Source organism: Equus przewalskii, chromosome 2 (assembly GCF_037783145.1).
Source record: "Equus przewalskii isolate Varuska chromosome 2, EquPr2, whole genome shotgun sequence".
In the NCBI taxonomy this organism is placed as follows: Eukaryota; Metazoa; Chordata; class Mammalia; order Perissodactyla; family Equidae; genus Equus; species Equus przewalskii.
Window position 1 is genome coordinate 13,894,316 of NC_091832.1, and position 23,041 is coordinate 13,917,356.

The window sequence follows — 23,041 nt, forward strand, 5'->3', positions numbered from 1 at the left end:
GGAGAAAGTGAGGGAATCAGCTCAAGGCATCTGCAAGTCTTGCTTCCTCGGTGAGGTTCCCTGTAGCTGCTGCAGATTGACCTCTACCCTGGAGCTGCTTGCAGTGCCCTGTGTGCCAGGTCTTTACAGCGAGGCCCGCCCTGGGGTCTGTCTGCCTCTCGCTGGCTGCTGCTCAGAGTCTGTGTCCTGTCGAGTGGTGCAACCTCTTCATCCTGCTCCCACCGTGAGCCTCCTCTGTCTTACTCTTGTGTCTTTGAGAAAGTGAATTCTGAGCTCGCTCTGGAGCAGGGGAGAGTGGGGAGCTCTCCTGGGTCTGTTTAGGGCCTGCCTTTAAACCTAGGCATCCTGACTACAGCCCATACGCTAACCCTCGGGCCAGGTCGCAGGGCCCAGATAGCCCAGGGTCTGGGCTTCTTGGCTATTGTGTATGTCCTGGTCTGTCCCTGGTCAGGACCACGGGCCACTTGAGGAGAGGGACTAGGTCTGTTTCTTCTCTGAATCCACAGAGCTAGGCAAACAGAGGGGGCCCTCAGGAAGCTGGAGAAGCATATAGATACTGTGGGAAAGCTGAGGGCAGTTTGAGAGGCGAGGTGGGGCGTGGTGGCAAGGGAGAGGTAGCCTTGTCAGTGCTCAGCGTTAAATCTGACAGAGCTAAGGGAACCCTTAGTTACTCTGCCTTCTCCCAGGTTGCGTTTTGTTTTGTGTTTTTCTTTTTGTGTTGTTGTTGCTAGTCTGGACCTTGGAAACTAGGAGGAATTACAGAAAAGGACAAGGAGACTTCCTTGAAGGCAGGGGGCACAGCTCTGCCTCGTCTCCCACATTGCCCTGCAGTCACTCAGGAAAGGCAGGTTTGACCACAGTTATTGGTATCAATGATAGAACACCAACACAGTGAGCCCTGTGGGTGCCGGCCTCTGTGCCGAGGGCTTCATGTATGTTATTACATTGAGTCCTCACAGCTGCTCAGCAAGGAAGAGGCTATTGTCCCTATTTTATGGGTGCTGAAATAGAGACTCAGAGAGATTGAGAAGCTTGCCCAAGGCCATATGACCAGGATGTAAATCCAGCTTCTCTCCTCCCATAACTTCACTCTTGTCACTTCTCCCACAGCAGATACACCTGAAGGCAGTTCCTCTGGTCTGGCCTGGTTTGAGCTGGAGGCCCAGGCAAACACACACCATACTAGTTGTATGGTCAGTGAAAATCAGTGATTGGGGAAGGTTAGGGATTGGCCTCACACTCCAGGTCTCTCGGGAGTGACACCTATTTAATGGGGATCTGTCTGTGTGTGTAAAAGGGTGCACTCATGTGTACATGCCTGTCTGTATGTGTTAAAGAAGCGTCTCTCTCTCCATGTGAGGAGGTTTATGTGTGTGTATCCTCAGGTGTGCACATGTGTCCACACCTGGGAATATGGGTGAGGAGGTAGGTATGGGTTCCGTGGTCCGACTTCGGGCACCTAGACGTGGGCAGAGGAGGCCCTTGTCTCTAGAGGACAGCATGGTGCAAAACAAAGAACCCTGGACTGAACTTGAAGCTAGGAGATAAAGACATGGGTTCTGGTGCTGGGTCACTTGCCCTTTCTGAGGCCTCAGTTTCCTCATCTAATAAATACTGGAGCTGGATGAGGTGATCTCTTCTTGTGGTCTCTTCTACCATTGCTGTTCTGAGATCATTCATAGTACCTTAGGTTTCCTCTTTTTGCTCCCAGAGAGCAAATGAGATACAAGGAAGGTGAGAGAAGTCCCTCTTTCACCCCTAGCTACTTTGATCTCTTTTTGGGAAAAGTTGAGGGTCCAGGGAAGGCAGGGTATTGCCTGGCATCAGGTCAGGAGAGCCTGGGGCTCAGGTGTTGGGGAGGAGTTTGGACAGCTGGCTCCTGTTACAGTTCGGGGTGGCCTGGACTGGAGCTGATTGTCATTGAGGCTGCAAGCTTCTCTGAATGAGGTGGCAGGAAGGGGCCTCTCAGTACCTTAAAGGTGGGGTGCAGCCCCGGCCTTTCCTGGCCTTTGATCCTCTTTGTTGGTTGTCTTGGCAGACACAGAGTGATGGCCAGGGAGAGACCAGAAAAAGTAGCTGGCTGTGTGTTCACATTCATATGGGACTGCTGGCTCAACCCAGGGTCTTCCTGTGAGCTGACTTGGCCTGTTGTCGGCACTCTTGAGGGAAGAGCGGTTTTTCCCTGCGTGGCTCCTAGACAAGATCAGGTTCAGGGTGATATGGCTGTAGACTGGGTGCCTCCTAGAGGTGGCACCTTTGGCCATCTCAGTCTTCAAGTGGGATTGTAGGAGCATTTTGTATATTGTGTCCCATTAGTTGACCATCAGTTCCCTGAAATTTCTGAATTTGAATTTGAATTTTTTGGCTGGGTCACTAGAAAGGAACAGGCGTTGTATGGACTCACAGTGCAGCTCCCTCAGCTCTGGTGAGGACTTCTCTCTGTTGGCTGGGCTTAGATCAGCCTGGACCTAGGCCTCGGAGAGCAAGTGACCTGTCTCTGCCTGGGCCAGGACATCAAAATTCACATCCTGCTACCAGTCACTCTTCAAAACCCTGTGCATCATGGCGTTTTGGCTCAGAGAAGAAGGAGTCTGGTCTCCACCTGTGCAGAGCTCCTGGTCTAGCAGGGAAGATGGGTGGGTCAAGGCAGGTGGAGGAAATACAATAGAGGTGGTAAGTGCAGTGATAGGAATATGTGCATGGTATATGTAAATGTGTTTTTAAAAAATAATTTATTTCGAATTCAGCTCTGTACTGAGTCAGAATTTATGAGAGAATCCATGTAAGCATGTCTTTGTGCTCACGTGTCCCTTGCCTGTGTGACTTGCTAAGCTCAAAGCTACCCAGATGGGCTAGCTCCTGCTGCAGCCAGGCCTGTGACTTCTTCAAGGACCTTAAAGCAGAGCCCTTGAGAGACCCTAGGCTGCCCTACTTGGAGAAGGGGCATGGCCTTCCTGAGGAGATGAGGTCTAGCTGCTCAGGAAGTGCTTGTGTGTGGGTGTGGGCAGGTGTGCTTGTGAGTGTGCACAGGCATGAGCCCAAGTATGCATATGGCAGCAGCCAGTGGTCTGTCCTCAGCACCACAACCAGCTCTTATGGTGCTGGGCCTGGGCTTGGCACCTACTTGGCTGCAAGCTGTACGGCAGGCTGCAGGCAGATCCCAGGGCAGCCCTGAGGCCTCCCCAGTGGTGTGTTTGCTGTGCCTAATTACCCAGCAGTTGTTTAACTATGCAAGCTGCATGCCTGCCTTTATTGCGCTGTGATTGCCGAGCTGCCTATGGGGAGTGTCATAAAAAGATATAAAATGCCCATTATCTGTCTGACGCCCTCCTCCTGGACTGTGGGTGTTTGTGTTTTATTTTATTTTTATGGCTTGAGGGAAGCTCTGCAGGAAGGAAAGGGAGGGAAGAAGAGAGAAGGGAGGGGAGGCCCTACAGGAATTGGGGGCTGGGAAACTGAGGAGCCCCCTTCATCCTGTGGTTAGCCATGAGCTGAAGGGCTCTCCTGACCAGAGGGGAGATGTGGAAATGGCAGATCTCCAGGGTCAGGACAGGATGCTCATGAAATAAGGCTGAGCTCTTCCCCTCATCCACCTGCAAGTCCTGCAGCTTATGTTTCCACGCTACCGAGGCTAGCCTCCGCCCCGCATGTGGGTTCGCTGCCTTGCGTGCAGGGAAGTCCGCAGAGAGTTCTGAGGATGGGCTCGGCCCCACTCAGTTCTTCACTGGCTTTGATGACTCGAATTGCCCGCTGGCCTCCTAGAGCACCATGGCTTGCTTTGGGACAAATACCGTGGGCACCACCCCTTGCTCCTGAAGCCCTCTGCCCCTACCACTTCAGCTTCCCCTTTTTTGCCACCCACAGCGATGAGTTCAGGCTACACCTATCCAAGATTCACCTGGCCTCAGGGAAGCCTCCTAGACCAGGAGAGGGAAGGGAATTAATACACTTTGAGCACCTGCCCTGTGTCAAGCAGAACAGAACCTGGGTAAGGCACCAAGGCAAGGATCAGAGATCAGTCAGGGAGGGGCCCTACCTTTGAAGAGCTCACACTATGTAACCAGAGTGCCAGCTGCATAGTAGGTGTTCAATAAATTTTTGTCAAATGGGATTGAATTCAACGTAGTCATTCATTCATTCATTTTCATTCAGTAAATGGCTCTTGAGCACCTACTGGGTCAGGCACTCTGCCAAGCACTGGAGATACAATAGTGAGCAAAATAACAAATCCCAGGCCTCACTGGTCATTCAGGTGCATTGGGAAAAGAATTTAAGGATTTAAACCCTGGATATCCAACTCCAAAAACCATGTCCTTTCAACTAAAGACACGTTGTTTCCCGTGCCTGAACCATCAAACCCCAAGCTATCCTGTCTAACTTCTAACTTCTAACATCTAACTTCTCTACTTGAAAAATCTTGATGTCTACTGAATGAAGCATAAGCTCTCTAGCCTGTCCTTTGAGATCCCCAAAGTACCTTTCCAACTATACCAAGATGGCCTGTGTGGTTCACTTCCAGGCCTTGTTCACATTTGTTCCATTTGCCTGGAATGCTCTTTGCTGCATTTCTGCCTTGTGAACTCCTGCTCATCCTTTAAGACCCAACTCCTTTATGTCCTCTCTGAAGACTTTTCCAGTTTCCCAATGGGAACTTCCTCCCTCTTCAGACACCTACGTTGAGTACCTGGGCACTATGCTGGAGCCTTCCCTGGCTTTGTTCACTGTTGGGGAGCCTGCTGTGGGCTCCTTGCACTCCTTCTATCATAGTATACTTAAAAGTTTTATTGAGATATAAATCACATACCATACAATTCACCCATTTAAAGTGTAAAAGTCAATGTTTCTTAGTATATTCACAGGGTTGTGCAACCATTATCACCATCTAAGTTCAGAACAGTGCTGTATCCCCTAAAACAACCTCCATTAGCATTCACTTCTCATTTCCCCCGAAATGCCCCAGCTCTAAGCAAATCACTAATCTACTTTCTGTCTGAATTTGCCTCTTGCGATTCTGGGAATTTCTTATATGTGGTCTTTTGTGATTGGCTTCTTTCACTTATTATAATTCTCAAGGTTTATCCATGTTGTACCATGAATCAGTACTTCATTTCTTTTTATTGCTGAGTAATATTCCATTCCGTGGGTAAACTACATTTTATTTATTCTCTCATTAGTTGATGGACGTTTAGGTTGTTTGTACTTTTTAGCTGTTAATGATGCTATGAATATTTGTGTACAAGTTCACTTTATTGTCTTTGCTTTTTTTCCTACATTTATCTGTCTTTCCTAGTAGATTGTGAGCTCCTGAGAGGAGAGTCACTTCTGTGTCATTCACTGCTGTATCCCCACTGCTTAGCCCATGGTTAGCACTCAGTAGATGCCAGTGAATGAATACATGCGTGTTTTCTATTTCTTTCTCCCTCCAAATAATAGCAAATTGTGGGGGCCTGTTTTAATTCCATAACCCACTCTGCCCTGGTATAACTGTATACCCATATCTGCCACCCATGCTGAAGCATAAATTCATGTGTCAGTATCCTGGACCATGCCCTTTTCATTCCACCTTTGGCCTCTCTGGTGTAAGTCCTTTGCCCAACAACAGGTGATATGAGAAACTTTCCCGAGTTGCCCCCACAGTAGCAGATATGGCTTCTCTCTAGCTCCACACTGAGGGAGAGACTGATTCTACCCTTCCCTCTTGGTCTCTCTTCTCCTGAGGGGCCTGGGTTGTTTTCTATGTGGAGGGCTAAATCTATGGGAGGACCCTGGAGGGAATGTTGGGCTGGGTGGCCTCCTGGCTTGAAGCCAGGCTTGAAGCCTGGGCATCTGAGGGAGGAGAAGAAGTTGCCCCTGCCATTCCAGTCAGTAGCCCATATGAACCAGGTCAGTGGAAGAAAAGGAATTTCTAGAACCAGTAGCCTCTGAGAGATTAGTAAAACCAATATTTCTCTTTTCTTTGCACTTACTCACCCTAATAGTTTGAGCCCATAATTAGAATTGGGCTTTATTAGGCTAATTAGAAGGTAGGAATGATGGCAGGAGGGCATGTGGAGATGCATCAGGGTGGTGGGCAGTAAATCTAGGGTTTTAATAGGTTTGTTCCATAGTCAGGTGGTCTGGCAGGCTGACTGGGTGGCTGGGCCATCTCCCCTCCCTTCCTTCTACTCCCATCACTCCTTGAAGTGGCCTTCACACTTTGCCGTCCTTGTCCTCGATACTGGCAGTGGCGCTGGGATATGGGGGACTCAGGAGGGAGGGAGGAGACCCCACCCGGAGCTTCATTGCCTATGCACGCGCCGTCCAGCCTGGCGGCATGATTACCTTGCTGAGAAATCCGTCCAGGCGCAGGGCTGCTGATAGCAATCATTGATTAAGAGGGTAATTGTCCTGAAAATTCAGATTGATCAGAAGGCAGAAATGATAACTTGTGTAACTGTGTTTAAAGCCACGTCCTGTCAATAGAAGAGACTGAGATGTATCGCGCCAAGAGGGGGGCAAAACGGATGGGTGTGTGCGGGCGGGCGGGCGCTGCCATCCTTCTCTCAGGGCTGAGCAGGATGTTTCTTGTCAGTAACCTGGACTATTGGAGATTCAATCACTTTTATCTCCCCCTCTCTCTCAATCCAAATGCCTTTTCATATTAGGAAATTAGAATCGGCCCTGCTCATGCAAGATTTATTAGCTCTGCTGAGCAGTCGCACCGAAGAGTAAATGATTTTGCTTTGCTGGAGCTTTTTACACATTAGGACCCAACTTCTTCCCTGCTCTATGCCGCTGGCTGCCTGGAGGAGTGGGCTCTAGAACCAATTACTCAGGAAGTGAGCTTTCAAAGTCTGATTTTGGGGGAAAGCATTGCTCGGCTCTGGCGTCTTGACCTGCCAGAGACCCTCTTGTGTCTGGCTGACTTCCTTCTGTCTGATCCCCAGACAGGTCCCTGACTGGGGGTCTAGGCTGTCTCTCTCAAGTGAAGGGGCCAAGCCTCCTGAGAGGGTGAAGTTCATCCCTCAGAGTTGGATGACCTGGTAGAGGCTGACCTTGGAGGAGGTGCTGAGACTGTGTATGGAGTAAGGATTGGCAGTAGAGGCAGAGGATAGAAGGGCTGCCATGACTTCTCTTCTCAGAGCCTGGGAGGGTCTTCCTGTCAGAGGTGGGGCTGCAAGGGCTGGACCATCATTCTGAGCCCTTGAGGAAGCTGTCCAGGAAGTTGTCTGGGAGTTTACAATATGGAAGTTGGTTAGAATAAATTTACGGGTGTCTGCACCTGCTGTTGTGTGTGTCTAGAAGGCTGTAGGGTTGACTCTGGTTGAGGCTATCTGATCTGCCAGCAATGCAGGCTCTTAGGGAAGGAAGGGCCCGGGGTCCATACTTCTGGAACTCTACTGTGGCCTTGGGCTCAGAGGCAGCGTGAGCCTGTGTCACCAGCTGGACCTAGCCTGCCCTGGAGGCCAGGGCACCAGTGGGCCAGTTTGGTTGTAGGGAGGACCATTCTTCTTCACTGAGACTATATCATTCTCTCTCCTTCTTGCCCTCCCTCTTTAGCCCCCCACCTCCTTGCATCACTTGGACCCATGGATAAACATCATGGGTCATTGTCATTCTTCCACCCTCCCTATTGCAGGCGTCTGATCCTGGAGGCCTAGTGGAACAGATGAAATTGTGGAGAATTCTTCTGATATGGGGCTGAGGGAAGGTTAACAGAAATTCTGGACTTTTTGTGAAAGGGATATGATCCCAAGGACTACCCTCTACCCACTGTGCTCTTTTACTTGGCCCTTTTCTCTGAACTTTCAAGTTATTTCCCCAAGTAGAGATGTAGCTGGACAAACCTGAGAGTTGGAGCTGAAAGTGGTGGGGTCCCCAGGAGTGAATGGTGGAGGTAGGCAGTAGCCATTGTGATCTAAAACGAGGGCTGTGTTTGGGGGCAGGGGGTAGAGGGAGGATTTTGGAGGAAAGAATCTGGCAAGTGCCTGCAAAGGCCCCTAGATGGGACCTGCCACTAAACAGACCACCAGGACACCAGCTTTCTACTGAGGGTCTGCTTCAGGTCTTTCCTGGCCATCACCAGACGCTGTCCATGAGGGAGCCTTCACTTTCTTGGAAAGGTCCTCCTACTAGTCTGGATTGGGCAGGGTGGGTCTTCCTTCTCCACATCCCCGACTCCTTGAGAGTGTTGCCGAGGGACAGAGTGATCTGGGCGGCCTGGTGCAGTCCCACCTTCCCCTACTCTGATGAATTGTGAAGGCAGTGAATGCATAGGACCACCCGAGCTTCCTGGTGTGGCTCACTTCTGCCTTGCCTCTGAGCTCTGTGGGCCGGCTTCCTAGGAATACTTTACAGTCTAGAGGGAGGGCTGAGCCGTGTTCAGCTTAGTCTTCCGTTGGGGCTAGTTTTGGCAAAGTCAAGAAAGAGTGAAAGTGCCATGGGCAGCTTGGACCTGGGAATAGAGAACTCAGAAGGCAATGTCTCACCCAGTGGTGTGAGGGAGACATATAGTCACTACAGGGTGCCGTAAATGGTGTTGCCTTCCAGAGCCCAGAAGAAGGAGTGCCTGAATTCTGGAATGGCTCAGCCCGGCACCCAGAAGGGGGGCTCTTTGAACTGAGTCTGTGAGGAGGCTGGAGAGTGTGCTGTGGAGACCAGTGTGGGTGAGCATCAGGGCCGAGAGAACAAGAAATGTCACAGATCAGTGGTTAGGGCAAGGGCTGGGTCCCAGTGGGGTTTATTTTCCCTAGCATACTTCTCCATCCTAGTTTAGAGGTATGGGCCACACCTCTGTTTTAGGAAGCCTGAGGCACGCGTACTTTCACCATCTAGCTGGGCTGCTGGGGGCTGGGTTGGAAACTGACAAGCTGGAGCCTTAGGTTGGAAAGATGTGTAGGACAGAGCCTTAGGGAATGGACCCCAAGCCTTCCCTCTGCCCTGTTCCCTCTCCCTTTCTGCCTAAAGAACAGGGAAGGGGCAGAGGGTCAGGCTAAGGAAACAGCTCTGGCAAAGCCTTGGGCCAGCTTGCTCTGCCCTTGCTACACCCATTCCCAGCCCTATGTTGTGCCTAGATCCAGCCCTGCTGCCAGGGGCCCGGTTGGTCCCTGGGCCTGGTAGGGAGGCTGGGAGGAGACCTGGAAGCCAGGAAACTCATTTTCACTGGGATTTGACCTAAAGCAGGATTGGAAGGGAAGAAAAAAATTTGAACAAAAGTACAGGCAGGAAGGCGCTGTTAACAAGCCTTTCTTTCTCTTCGGGGACAGAGTGGAGCGCATAGCGGGGCGCAGCCGCCCGCTCTCCTCCGCGGCTCTCTGGGTAGCTGCAGTCTCTGGCCGCCGCCTGCTCTCCCTCTCTCTCCTTTTTTCCCCTCTCCTCTTTCTCGGCTCTCTCTATTATGGGGACTTGCTCCAGCTCTTTCTCTCTCTTCTGTCTCTCCTTTTGTTCTCTCTTTGTCTATTTATCACACTGTGAAGGTTGAAAGAGATGTTATTAATCTGGGAGAATGAAGGCAGGATTAGTGGTATGAATCGGATTTTGAGAGGTGTAATGATAGAAAGACTCGCTCGGCTGGCGGCCTGCGTGAGCTTGATAAATGGGGAGCACTCCAGACTGACTTGCGCCTTCCTCCGCGCTGTGCGCCCTGCCCGCTGGGGCGTGCCGCGCTCTCAGATCTGCCAGCCGGCCCACCCCGCTCCTACCTGAACCGGAGCAAAAAGCCAAGGGTAAAGCAGACACAAATATCTCCCATCGCACTTGGAGACATCATTGCTTTTAGCACCCTTTTCAAGTGGAGGCCTGTCGAGTTCTCAAGGGACTGTAGGCAGAGGGAGTGGGGACCCAGACTTCAGCCTGCTTCTAGGGCCTGTGAGAGTAGAGCTTCCCACCTGCCCCTAACATGGATGTCCGGGGTCAGTGAGTGATAAGACAGTCCCTAGCCCAATCAAGTAAGACTACCAGGCCATATGTAATATACAATTAAGCAAAGTACTGTTGGGAGAACTGTGGTATAAACTTAGGAGGTCAGGGTGAGACGTGGGGGAGGGAGTTAGAGAAATCAGGAAGGGCTTCTGGAAGGTGGTATTCTGCCAGACAGACAGGATTTGAAGATGGTAGAGGAAGGCTAGTGTTCCAGGTGGGGAAATAGAGTAAGCAAAGATGTGGGATGTTGAAGAGCCTCAGATCTGATGAATTTCAGATCAGGAAGCGACCTAAGAAATCAAGTAATTAAGCCTCTCATTTTCCAATGAGGAAACCGGCCCAGGGACTAGAGTCGCCATTTCCTGAAATGATTTTCTATTCAAGTCCTGCTGCTTGTTCTAAAGGTGCCCCTTCCACCATCCTGGGACGATACAGTGAGCCTTTCCCTCTTCTCTGCCCTGTGGCTTTGGTCACAGTCTTTGAACCTTCATCTTTGCAACCAGAAGATCCTGGCTTAGGTTCACTGCTGCTTGGTCTCCAGCCCTTTCCCAGGAGCCTTGTCTCAGGGTCCTCCTCACACTCCTGCCACCAGCCCAGTCTGAGTCTGTGTGGAGAGCACCGTCCCAGCCAGCCAACTGCTGCTCGTGCGGTGAGGAGAGGACCAGGAGGTAGCCCACACACTTCTGGGCTCCAGATGCCTCTGGGCCTGAGCACCTTCCTCCCTTCTATCCCCCCTGCAGTTCTCTCTAATCACTCTCTGTCGCAGTGATTGGGCTCTAAGTGGTGTCCATGTCTGTTTCCCGTCAAAGGACTGATAGTTCTTTGAGGGCAGCGTCTACATGTGATTCAGTTGAGTTGCCAGAGTCTGGCAGGCCTTCAGTGAGCGTGTGAATCTTCAGTGAATGAGTGAGTTCAGCTGCTTATGCAGTTTCTTCTCCTTCCAGATAGAAAATGGTCTTGGTTTTCTATTAGTGTTTCCAAGGCCTGGCTACCTTTAGGAATAGAGAGGGGGGGGTGCGCAAAGGAACTAACTTTTGGCATTGGTAGAGCACCCTAAGATCTCTTAGCATGAGTGATAGACCATTGGATGGCTTCCTGTCACCTTAGGAAGCAGGACAAGACCATATCGCGTCTTCTGTGGCCCTGCATAGCCTGGTATCTCCTGCCTTCCTCATTAGCCACATCTCATGCTTCTTTCTGTGCTCCAGAGGCACTAGCCTTGATTTGATTCCTCCAAGTGCTGTGTTACCATTTGCCTAAAGGCCTTAACATATATCATTCCATTGACCCCAAACACCTCCACCTCCCAGTCAGTCAGTTTCTGCCCTCAGGGAAGCATTCCCCAACTAAGTTGGGTTCCCGTCTTCCGTCCCATCATAACAGCCTACCTTTCTTCTTTGAGCCCTTTTGGCTATAACTTAGTGATTACTTATGTTGCTATTTATTTAACATCTGCTCTCTCCAATATACTGGAAGCTCTCTGAGGACAGTACTGTGTCTGTGTTGCTACATGTATGCATGTAGCCTGGCATATAGTAGGCTCTCAATAAATGTTTATGGTGACTGAGTCAGTGTGAGTCCAAACACTGCACTGTTCCATCATATCACCCAGGTAGAGTGAAGGTGGAGGTGACAAAGGGAGGTATAGGGGCCCGCATGCTGGGTGTGCCCAGAGAGGAGGCTCTTTGGGCCTTAGCTCTGGAGGCTCTAGTGTTCAGCCTTCCCGTCTCTCAGCCTTCCCTTTTCCGCCTCCAAATGTCAGAAGAGAGAAGGGCCTCATTCAACCCTAAAGACTTTCATTCTCTTCCTGGGTGATCTTATCCACTCCCGCAGTTTCATGCACCATGCATATGCTTTCTTAGGACTTTCTTGTCTCAGCTCACACCACTGAAGTGAGCTCCTGGCCTACGTGTCCACCTTCCTGAGGCCCTGCTTTGGATGCCCCCCTGAAGACCATTTTGGTTCTTCTCGGCGATTTCCCTCCAGGCCTGGTGAGGGTTTCTCTCTTAGGGCTTTTGCAAGATCTCAGCCCCCCACTGTGTGTGAGTTTACATGCGTGTTTATGTGTCTCTCATTCTAGCTTGGAAGCTCCTTGAAAGCATTGGCTTAATCTACTTGATCTGTGCATCTCTAGCACCTAGCACAGAGCTTGGCACATGATAGTTGTTCAATAAATGTGTTTTATGAGCAAGCCAATGAAGAGGGAAGGGGGTCTGGGATGAAGGTTTTGAACACCCTTTTCATTTTTCCCAGGGAATAAGAAAGTGGAGGTGTATGTGCTATGTGCAGGCATGCACGCACCTTTGTGTGTGAGGTGTGGGTGGCGGTGGTGCTGGTGGTGGTGTCGTCACATGCTCAATAAAGGATTATATTTTAATTTGGAAAGCACTTTAGAAACTTAAAGTGCTTTGCCTAAGTGCTGACTGCTATTAGTGTCTCCTTTTTATTAGGAAAAAGGACACGATTTTTCTCTTTTATCTTCAGGCCTGTCCAACTTCTGAGAGTCAAACTTAGCAAAATGCCTGCCCCTCACTGAGGACTAGTTGCATGCCAGGTTCAAAGCTTTGGACTTGAAACACAGAATTCTGCTTTGCAGACTGGTTCTGACACCCCTGAGGGGATCAGCCCTAACAGCTCAGAGTCAGGAAGAGGGTGGGAGAGAGAGGGCCATTTGACATAGTTCAGGCTGCAGTCCTGAGCCCCTCCCCTCTCCATGTAGGCCTGGGTGGGAGGACATACGAACTTGAGCCATTTTGGGGGGATAGAGGAAACGACCCCGGTGGATATCAAAAACCCACTTGTTATGCAATACGAAGGACCAGACTTCAGAGAGAGAACTGGAAAGGAATGGCCCCAGGAAGAATTGGGTTTGTTCAGCTCAGGGATGATAGGACCAAGAGGCAGAGACATCACAGCTGCTGGACCTGGTGATGTTAAAAGCTGCCACCACAAAGGCTAGGTCAGAGGGAGGGAGTATGTGTGTCAATAGCAGGAGGAATTCTGGTCCAGAAGGCCATGAGGCAGGAACTTGCCTCGTGCCTTACAAGCACCTTTGAGGGCCTTGCTGGTTTGAAGGAAAGGTAACACCCTTCCCCGTGGACAAGATGTGGTGCTGCAGTGGCAGGAGGTCTGGAAGGCCCAGCTAAACCTTGTCACTGGGCCTCTCTGTGTGGCCTCTGCCCCAAGCTCTTTCCTGAGCAGCCACAAAACAGACAGCACCCTCATCTCAGTCCGGCCTATCTCTGCCAGCCCTGGATGATGAAGGCTCTGTCTATGGCTGAGGAGGTGACTGGGAGGTGAGGACTGTGGCCCATCTTGCTAGTGCCCTGCAGTCCCCATCTCCTAATTGGGCCCTAATCTGGGGGACCTAGGGCGGGGTTGGGGTGGGGGGAGTACATTGAGCCTTCTGCCTTAACTGAATTTCCATACCTCCTGTTGTTAATTATAGAGATGTAATAATGTGATTAGTGCACGATTAAAAAAAATCCCTGATATGATTACCATGGATTTAATATCACATGATATATCATTATATCGTTATGCAGTGACAGATGTAATTGAAATACACTTATTGGAGCCGGGGGTGGTGTTTCATTCAATCCCCAGCACCCCGGGGAGGAAAGAGCTGGCTAAAAAGAAGCAATGAGAGAGGAAATTGTAATGAAAACAAAGAAAACTCACAATGTAGCTCTTACCCTGGGCAACTGGCTCAGACTGACCTGCTGCCTTCGACTCTGTGACAGTGCATGTGGAGCCCCAGACAGGCCAGCCTCTTCTGTTGGGGCTGAGGCAGCATGGCTCAGGAGCTCCTTATCTGGTTCTCATCCCAGAAACCTCAGTGTCCCGAAGTCCCCTCTGACTCAGCAATGAAGGAAGGGCTCTGGGAATATGAAGGAGATTACTCCACCTAAAAATAGACTCAGGACCCTCATGGGATCAAACTGAGCTGGCAGTTGTCCTCCAAATGTTGTGGACCCTGGACCTGTGGCACAGCCCCTGCCTTTGCTGTGGTGGTGGTCCAGTGCACTAGAGGCGGCCGTCCTGTTGTAGGCAGTGAGCAGGAAGGTTAAGTACACAGAGATGATAATTATCCCACTCAAGTTCTGTTGATGGACAGAGGCGGCAGCAGCAGCTCTGGAGCCCCTGAAGGATGTGAGTAGCCGGGCAACACTGTGAACACACAGAACTACCAGCTACGGGTAGAGAGGATGGTTTTGTGTCACCTGACGTGAGTGTGCATCCTTTTGCTGCTATAGCTGTGTTGGCTAAGCTTCTGTGGGCCTGAGGAATGGGGTGGGAGCTACCCACAAGGCCAGAGAGTTCAGAAAAGGAAAAGGAGGACAGGAACAGTCTCTCCTTCCTTCCTAACATAGGCAGCTGAGCCCCTAGTTCTAAGGATGGCTCTGGGGCAATTGCTGTTCTGCTGGGCAAGAACAACAGTGGTTCCTGAAGAGACTGGATAGGATTGGCAGAAGCAGCAGCTCTGAAAACTCTGCCTTCCTGCTTGACAGAACTGCACCCAAAGACCTGTCTTTGTTTCCCTTCCCTCAGTGGAGACCATTTAGAGAGAAAGCAGATACAGCTCCCTGCCCTAAGAATCTCCCAGCATCATGGGGTAACAGATTTGTAAACAAATCTAGTGTTATAGCTGCTGTTCAGAGTGTAGGTGGGTTTAAAGAAGGGATGAGTCAGAAAAGACTTGATAAAAGAAGGTATTTTTGAGTTGAGTGTTAAAAGAGGAGTATGTGTTCATTAGAACAAAAAGTGGGAGAAGGCAGAGGGCATTCTAGGTGGGTGAAGGAATTGCTTGAGTCAAGTCTCGGAGGCATGAAACAGCAATCCCAGGACTTGGTGTGCAGTAAGGAAGAAGAAGGAAGCAAGGTTGACCCCCACATTTGTGGTAGACCAGGTAGACCACGCTTTCACTGGGATTTGGGAACCTAGGAGAAGGAGCACGTTGGGGAGGAGATGTTGAAGTGGGTTCTAAAACATATTGAGAATGAAATGCCTGAATGAAATCCAGGTGGAAATGCCAGGTAGGCAATAGCATATATATGTATGTTTGACACTCAAGTAGTGGCAAGAAAAATCAGTTTGGAAGTTGGAGAGATCGAAGACAAGGGAGTTGAAGAAATCACCCAGGGAGAGTGGTAGAGTGTAGACAAAAACAGGAAGAGAGAGCACATGAGTGTACGCATGACCAGATGCAGGAGAAACTAGACAGGAGGTTGTGAGGAAAATGTCAGGGAAACTCAAAGAGTAGAATGTTGAGAAAACCAAAGGAGAAGGGTTTCAAAGATAAAGCAAGCTGCGGAGTGGTGAAGGCAGCAAGTAACCTGAAACACCATAGATGTGGGCAGCACAGTGCGGGCTGTTGACCTTAGCAGGAGCTAAGTGGCTGGTAGGGCTGGAAACCAGACTGCAGGGTTAAGGAGTGATGGAGCAGGTGAGTGGAGACAGCCGTGAGAAGTTCGGTTGTTGACAGAACAGGCAGTAGCTGGACGGGGATGTGGTGTGAATGAAGGACTTTAAAAATAATAATCTAATACTTACATAACTCTCAAAGAGCTGCGCATTGTTTTAAGCACTTTATGTACAATAACTCGTTTAATCCTCTCTGGGGTAGGGACTATAATTATCCCCACTTTACAAAGAGGAAACTGAGACATGGAGAAGTTAAGTAAAGATGATAGCGAGTCAAGCATATGCTTGAATGCTGATGGAAAGGTGACAGCAGAGAAAGGCAAGTTAAGGATTTAGAAAGAAAGAGGATACCAGATGGAGCAGGGCCTGAGGAGGTGGGGAAAGCCTGAGATGTAAAGCACAAGTACAGGATTGGCCCTGGACAAGAAGTGAGGTGCCCCTTCTGTTAGAACAGCATTGGTGAGAGAGCAGTTGGGGAAGATACAGATGCATTTGTAGGTGAGGGGCATGCAGCTGAAAGAGTTCTGCCCAGCAGCTTTTGTTATCTTTGTGGAAGCAGGAGGGGAATAGGATTGTTGGATGCCATTGAGGATTGCTAAGATTGTGATCTTGTATCTGTAGTGGCCGTGTAAAAGTGACTTCTTCTGGCATCACTTAACTCAGGCACAAGTGTGGAGAAACGGAGTCATGGTTGGGGATTTCCAGGGAAGGTGTACTAGGATAAGTGGACAAGGAAGTTGAAGATTGGGGGACGGGTGGTTGAAGTGATAGATTCAAGGGCTCCAGGCTTCGTAGCAAAGGGATTGAGGCCCGAAGGGGATGGACAGACTGGGAAAAAACAAGAGTAGAGGGAGAGAGGGTACACAAGCTGGAAGGATAGGAGGCTGGAGTCAGAGTGGACTCTGTCATTGTTAGAGTTCCAAGGGAGAGCAGTTCTGGATGATAAAGCCCAGGTTGTGGTCACAGGGACAGATGGCTGAAATAGGTAGAGGAGAAGGTCATTAGAGCACAGAGAATTGAGAAATTGAGAGGCAAGGTTCATGGATGGGTTACCCTCTAGATACTAAAGTTACCCAGAGTGAAGATGATTTCTGGAAGTCCCAAAGGGAGAGGAAGAATAGTCTAGAAGCAGCAAGAAAGAAGTTGAAGGTATTGGTAGAGTATATCCAGAAGTGAGTAGGTATTGGTTTTCCAGTTAGTATTGCTGTGTAACTAATCACCCCAAAACTTGGTGACTTAAAACAACAGTTATTTTACGGTCTCTCATGGTTTCTGTGAGTCAGGAATTCAGGAAGGACTCAGTTAGGTGGTTCTGGCTCAGGGTCTCTGATGGATTTGTAGTCAGTCACTGGAGCTGGCATAGTGCATGTCTGGAGCAGCTAGGGCCTGGAGGGGGTCTGTCTTTCTTCACCTAGTCTCATGGCTTGTGTATGTGGTCTCTGCATGGGCTGCTTTGGGCTTCCTCACAACATGGCTGCCTTGGAGCAGTCTGGAAGTAGCAGACTACTTAGAGGGCAGCTCAGGGCTCCAGGGCAAGTGTTCCAGTGAATGAAGAGGGAGCTGCCTTGGCTTTTCTGAAATACCCTTGAAGTCACATAGCATTACTTCTGCGTTACTCTGTTGGTTGAAATAGTCACAAAAGCCTGCTCTTTCTGAAAGGAAGGGACATAAACTCCCCCTCTTGATAACAGGTGTCAAAGTCACATTGTAAGAAGAGCACACGAGATGGGAGTTAGTGTAGTGGCCATCACTGGAAAACCCAATCTGCCACAGTTAGTGTTAGGCTGAACCTGGAAAACGGAAAGGGGGCAGCATTCTCAAAGGCAATGTGCATTTTGGGTGGTGGCACCCAAATGCCATCTGGAGGTGGCAGTGGGAGTGGGTATTCCTGAGTGACCTCAGGTATACCTAGGGGAAGGAACTATAATCCCATTTTGTAGAACAGGAGACAGGCTCAGAGAGGTTTAATAACTCATCCAAAGTTATAGTGCTAATAACTGGCAGAACTCAGAACAAAATACGGGTTTGTCTGACTCCTGAGCCTGAACACACTGCCTTTCTATGAGAGCTACTGGGTATGCCATCCTCATGTTTACCTGTGGCCTCAGTACTTGGTTCACCAGCTATAGAAGTGTTGGCCAATTAGATAAAAGGTTAGGTAGTAGTTATGTCTGTCACACTCTCTCTCCCCCATCCTCCAGAGCATCACCTTTACAGCTTCATCTGTTGGGTGTTTATGGGAATGGCAGGTGACCTGATTTGGTTTCTTGTCTTCGGAAATGGCCCATCGGCCTTCGGCCCACAGGGTGACAAGTCACGCAAAGGTGTGGTTAAAGGCCTGCTCCTCGCCATCTCGTGGGGAGACTGGATGGGTCAGATGTGCTGGTGCCGGCCTGGAAGCTCTGGGTTTTCTAGAAGTTGCAGAGCAGTCTGTGCTTCTGTCTGCAGTTGAGCTGGGTTCTAGCCCCAACCACTGCCCTGCCCACTCTGTCCACCTCACTCTCAGGGCCCCGGTAGGTAGCAAATGGGTGGGCAGAGACACCCTAGCAGCTGTCGATGCCTCTTCTTTCCTCTTTGAAGGATCTGATGCTGCTACCGATGAGGGCTACTTCATCTATTAAACCCAATACACTTGTCGCAGCTGCTAAGCCCCCGTAAGCCGCCGGGCGCCGTGTTTGTGATGGGACTGACAGTGCATGGAGGAGGCTGATTATACACGATTCCATTTCGCAGGCCCAGCAATGTAATTTCACAGGGCGATCAGCGTTTGCATGTAATAGCAGGCTGTGCTGAGGTGTCAGAATATTAAAGGCGCTAATGGCAAAGCTCCCTGTTACACAGGGGGCCACCCGCCGCGCCTACAGCAGGGCTGTGCGGCAGGCCCGTCGCAGATGGCTGGCCACTAAGCTAATGGGGCAGCAGCCAAGGCGGGCAGAGCTGCGAGAGGGGAGAGCCAGCCCGGAGCAGCTCGGCACCTGCTTCTCCGCGCATGGAAATTACAGCAGCCCAGGGGAAGGGAAGTGTGCGTGCCTGCCTGGCACAGGGCTGGGATGGCGTGGTTTGGTAGACCCAGCATCTTTCATCCCAACTCCACCTACCCTGGATAGGACTCAGGGGTTCCTCAGTCATCCTTCCACCTGCCCCACCCTCTGGTCAGGAACCAGCAGCTGAGCAGGCGGCCCCTGATGGCTGAGAGAGGTGCAGTTGCAGAAGCGGCACCCAGAGAATTTGGAACCAGCATGGGAAAGGGGCTTAAGCACAGGCTTTTGGCAAGAGCTCTTAAAACAGATTTTTGCTCCGTACAGATCAAGGTCAGAAAGCCTCTGGGTCCCTCACCCCCACGCCCCACAGGCTAGTGGGAGAGAGCAGGAATAGGAAGCAGGTGGGAAAAATGGGGTAGATGATAATAAGAGCCCCTTGATTGATGCCAGTGTTACACAGAGCTGGGAGGCAGCACCTCAAGATATGGCTTCTTCCACCCACATTGGCTTCCCAAGCCCTTGCCTGTGCTCTCACCAAGTTTGCTCCTGCCATTCTCCCTTGTCCTTGCTGTGTTTTCTTCTTCGTGCCCTCCAGTACCACTCCCTCCAGGAAGCTTTCCTAGCCACCTCCAACCCTACATGGGCCTGTTTATCCCCATTGTCCTTGTGGGCACCCACAGGAGAAAGCCTCCCTGATCCTCTTGCTCTGATGGCTCCTTGGGTCCCAGCCTTGACTTCTCAGCCAGAATCTCTGAGACATAGCCCACATCACCTTGCCCTGAGCTGAACTCCCGGGAAGGCTCTGCTAAGATTCATAGATGGATATAATCTCTTAGGGAGGATGTCTGGAGGGAGTGGGGAATGGAAGGATGGGCTGAGGAACCTGAGGGTGAGTTGGTTCCTGTGTGGGTATGTGCGCTTGATGGTGTATATATCGGGGTGGGGGCCCTAGAAGTGAGTGCGGGAGGCAGTGGGTGCTTGGGTACAGGTGTAGAGGGGAAGCAGGTGCGAGGATTCAGACCACACATGGTAGGAACACAGATTGCTGTAGGACCCTGTGTTCTCTGGGTGGCTGGCTGTGTCTGCTGGCTGTGTCTGCTGGCTGTGCCTGAGGGGTACCCGAGATGGCAGGAGTTGGGGGAGCTTGTGGTGCTGTGCCCTGGTACTGTGCCTAGGGGGCTCTCCGAGGCTGGTGGTCACATCTGAATGTTCAGCTCTGCAGGGGTGCATGGTAGTACCTGAGGCAGACATGCCAGGGCTCGCAGCAGAGGCAGCAGGGAGAGAGCCCAGGCTGAAGGAGAGCAGTTTTAATTAACCGTTTTTAATATCATTTTGGACTTTGGCTGGTGCGTGAAGGCCCCGCTGGAAGCAGCATTTGTAAAAATTAAATCCCTCTTATTAGGAGCTTGGCAGACCCACGTGCACGTGCCCCCCCGCCCCTGCCCCCCTGAGGAAGTGCTGAATGAGGCCATGTCATGGCAGCAATTGGTTATCACGCCTTATCTGGGAATATGAAACTGCGGCATGACACCCGTGGCTGCAGTGGAGACGCCAATTCATCTCGCCCTCGCTCTGACAAGCTAGACTGCCCTTCCTGAAAGGCATCCGTCAGGCGGGACCAGGGCGACCGCCGTGCCCAGTACCTCTGCTTTCCTGCCATGGGTTCCGGCTTGCCCTGCTCCAGCCAGGCTCGGCCTGGCCCTCCTGGGCTCTGCTGCCCTCCACCCCTTTCCGCACGTCCCAGTCTGGGGAAGATCTTGGGGAGTCGTAATTATAATAATAATCTAATCATGGTGACACGTCGGGGTAAGCGTCTAATGTTATCTGAAGTGGTCTTCTCGCTTAGCTGTGATAAGACTCAGGATGACGTGCAGATAACGTTGAGCTGCCCTGTCCCCGAGCCGCGAGCAGAGCAGAGGGGCCTCAGCAGCCCTGCCGCCCGCCGCTTTAAGCCGGGAAGCGGCAGCACCTGCTAATGCAAGTGTTTAATATTTGATGGGCTGGGATAAAGCAGGATCACCTTCGAATTGAATTGAGTGTCAGCCGAGAATCTATTACTGAAATTCGGGTGTGATTTGACAGCAAAGTAGACGATGTTATTCTTCACTAGTTACTGCAATCTTCTCCCCGACATCACTTAAATATTTTTTTCTTTGCTTGAGTAAACACACATTATCCTTCTTTTTTCCCCCTTCCTTCCCTTTTTCCTTTTTAGAGGGGAAAAAAACCCATCCAGCTCGCCTTCTCCAGGCTGATAGAGTAGATTGTTATTTCTTTATTTGTCCTATTAAATGGAATTTCTGATCATTTAATCCGGCCTTTGTAAGTGATCTTAAAGTACTTGAAAGCCGGCCCGCCGCTGCTCTCTGGCCCGCTGCGCTCCAGCTCGGCCCTGACCACGCTCAGCAGCTCCTCCAGCTGTTCACCGCCCACGGGCTGTTTCCCTGTTGCCTGCGCCCCTGCTCCCTGCCCTGGCTTGAAGCCAGCATCCTCTCCCGTGTCCTTGAGCCTCACCCTCAGCCCCCAATTTGTGTGTACAGCTGTGGCCCGAGAAAGGGTGGGAGGGTTGGCTGGGAAGTTGGGCTGTGGCTCTACCTCTGTGGTCAAGGAAAATGGCTTTGGAAGGTGCTGAGGTTGAAGTACACTGGCTCCTCACCTCCCCGTGCCCGCAGGGCTGAGCCTTGGTTCCCGCAGCTGGGAAGGAAGGGTACTAGCCCTCTGCCCAACCCCTTGGCCCTGGGACAGACTGTGTGTCCAGTCTCCTGTCTTTTGCTTCTGACCCTGTGCTGAGCATTCTCCCCTGGGAGAGAGTCTGTGGTGAGATGGGGATCTCCTGGACCCAGTGATGGGGGGGGGGGAGGGCAGGGCACTGTGGTGCCCATCTGACCATGGCTGGCAGTCACTTTAGTTCCATCAGTGGACTTATCATCCAGCTTCTAGGAACTCACCCAAGCTTCATTTCCACTGACCACTTTCCTGTACACTGTCACCTTCCTGCCACTGGGAGAAGGGCAGCTTGGTGTTTGGGGACTTCTAAGGTGAGGGGATGGGTAATGTTGGAAGGGTCATCTAGCTACGCAAGCCCACTCATAGAAGCCCAGGACCCTGCTAGCAGGCTGAACAGGATTAAACCCCTGTTGGGCCACTTAACAGCATTCCAACCCTCTTAAGTCTCTTCTTTCTGGGCCTCAGTTTCCTCATCTGTGACATTAGGTCATCATACCTATAAGGCAATGTAAGAGAAGGTGCCGTCCCTCTCCTGCCATGTGCCCCCCAACCATGGAGATCGGTGGCAGCCAGGTGGCTGGAGTCGGGGATGGAAGAGGGCAGTGGAGTGCTGGGGACCTGAACAGATCAATGCCCCCAGCACTTCCTTCCCCAACCCCAGGAAAACAATTAAGTACAGATCGATGGGTGGCTGCTTTGAATATGCATAAGTGAGCACTTGACCTTCAACAGAGATTTGCTCCCCCAACACTACACACACACACACACACACACACACACACACACTCACACTCACACTCACACTCCTCCATGTGCTCGCCTCACAGCTGCTTGAGTCACCCAGGTGATCTCAGTTGAGCCCTCACATGGCACTTAGCCTTCCACAGCCTGACCTGCCTCCCTGTCAAAGTCAGCTTGGCCACAGGCAGGTGGTTGGCCCCCTCTGGCTTCAGTTTTCTTTCTGTGGATTGAAGTCTGGATACGTTGGTCTCCAAGTCCTTCCTGACACCAGTCTGTGACTAGTAATACTGTGGGGAAGGAGCCCAGCAGAGTGCTGGGACTCTGAAGAGGGGGGATCTAACAAGGGGTGCCTGGTGAAGGGGTGCCCTGAGGGGAGGAGGTGTCCTGATAAGGAAGATCTTAGCAAATGAGAGCTCTCTAGAGAAGAGCCTGGTGAGGGGGCACCCAGTGAGGGCTGGGGGCCTCTGATGGGGAGATACCCAGGAGAAGGGAGCTCTAGAGGAAGAAGGGTTTTTCCTCTGGTGGGGGGCCCTGGTGGAAAGGGGACCCAGCAAGGGGACTCTCAGGAGGTGGCATGAGGAGAGTAAACCCCTGGTGGGAAAATTTGGGGGTGGGTATTGGTGAGTGATGGGTTGGTTCAAGGGTCAGGGCCTCTGTTAACCACTCTTGCCTCCTGTCTTCCAGGCTTACAGCTTCGCCATGGGCTGCTGGCCCAAGAATGGACTTCTAGACATGAACAAGGGCCTCAGCCTGCAACACATAGGCCGGCCCCACAGCGGCATTGGTCAGTCCCTCCACATATCCCCTTGGCAGCTTGGTTAGTCCCTTGCCCGCATGCCCCAGTCCCCTGGCACACAGAGGGGTTCTGTGGCTCATGCAGTGCTCTAACAGGGCACTCTCCATAGCTGGGGGGAGTGGGGAAGGGGAGTGGAGTGAGGGGAGAGTGGAACCAGACCATTGGGAAAGATCTCTCAGAACAACATTTAGGAGGAAGCTTGGGTCTGGGCTTTGGGTGGGTCACAAGTGGCCTTGGATTCAGGCCAAGGTACCCCCACCCCCGGCTGCAACTCTGGTGGGTGATGTCCTCAGAGGTGGGGGCACATTTCAGCTTACCCACTCCCCACAGAGCTGGAGAAGGCTGTTTAATATTGTTTCAAGTCTGTGGCCACTAAACTGGGCGATCAATGGGAGTTAAGGAGATGAATTATTTAAACCTCACCAGCTTTTAATTAGTCGGGGTCCTTCTGACCGATGGCTCCGTCCACAGG

The 23,041-nt window shown here is 51.2% G+C and overlaps 1 protein-coding gene across 50 annotated transcripts in view; it reads left to right on the forward strand.

Moving 5' to 3' along the window:
• ERI3 (ERI1 exoribonuclease family member 3) overlaps positions 1-23,041 on the forward strand; it is a 127,116-nt gene that overhangs the window by 78,978 nt on the left and 25,097 nt on the right. For 35 of the 50 annotated variants that reach the window (XR_011532840.1, XR_011532834.1, XR_011532833.1 and 32 more), the window contains one exon: positions 22,458-22,557. The exons of 4 other annotated variants lie outside the window; for them this stretch is intronic. Coding sequence is in view for 35 of the 46 variants with exons in the window: in XM_070593279.1 (XP_070449380.1) it covers positions 22,458-22,557 (100 nt within the window). In the remaining 11 variants the exon portion in view is untranslated. Of the gene's footprint in view, positions 1-22,457; positions 22,591-23,041 lie in introns of all 50 variants that reach the window. 11 more of the 50 variants (XM_070593258.1, XM_070593352.1, XM_070593361.1 and 8 more) reach the window with 1 other exon arrangement.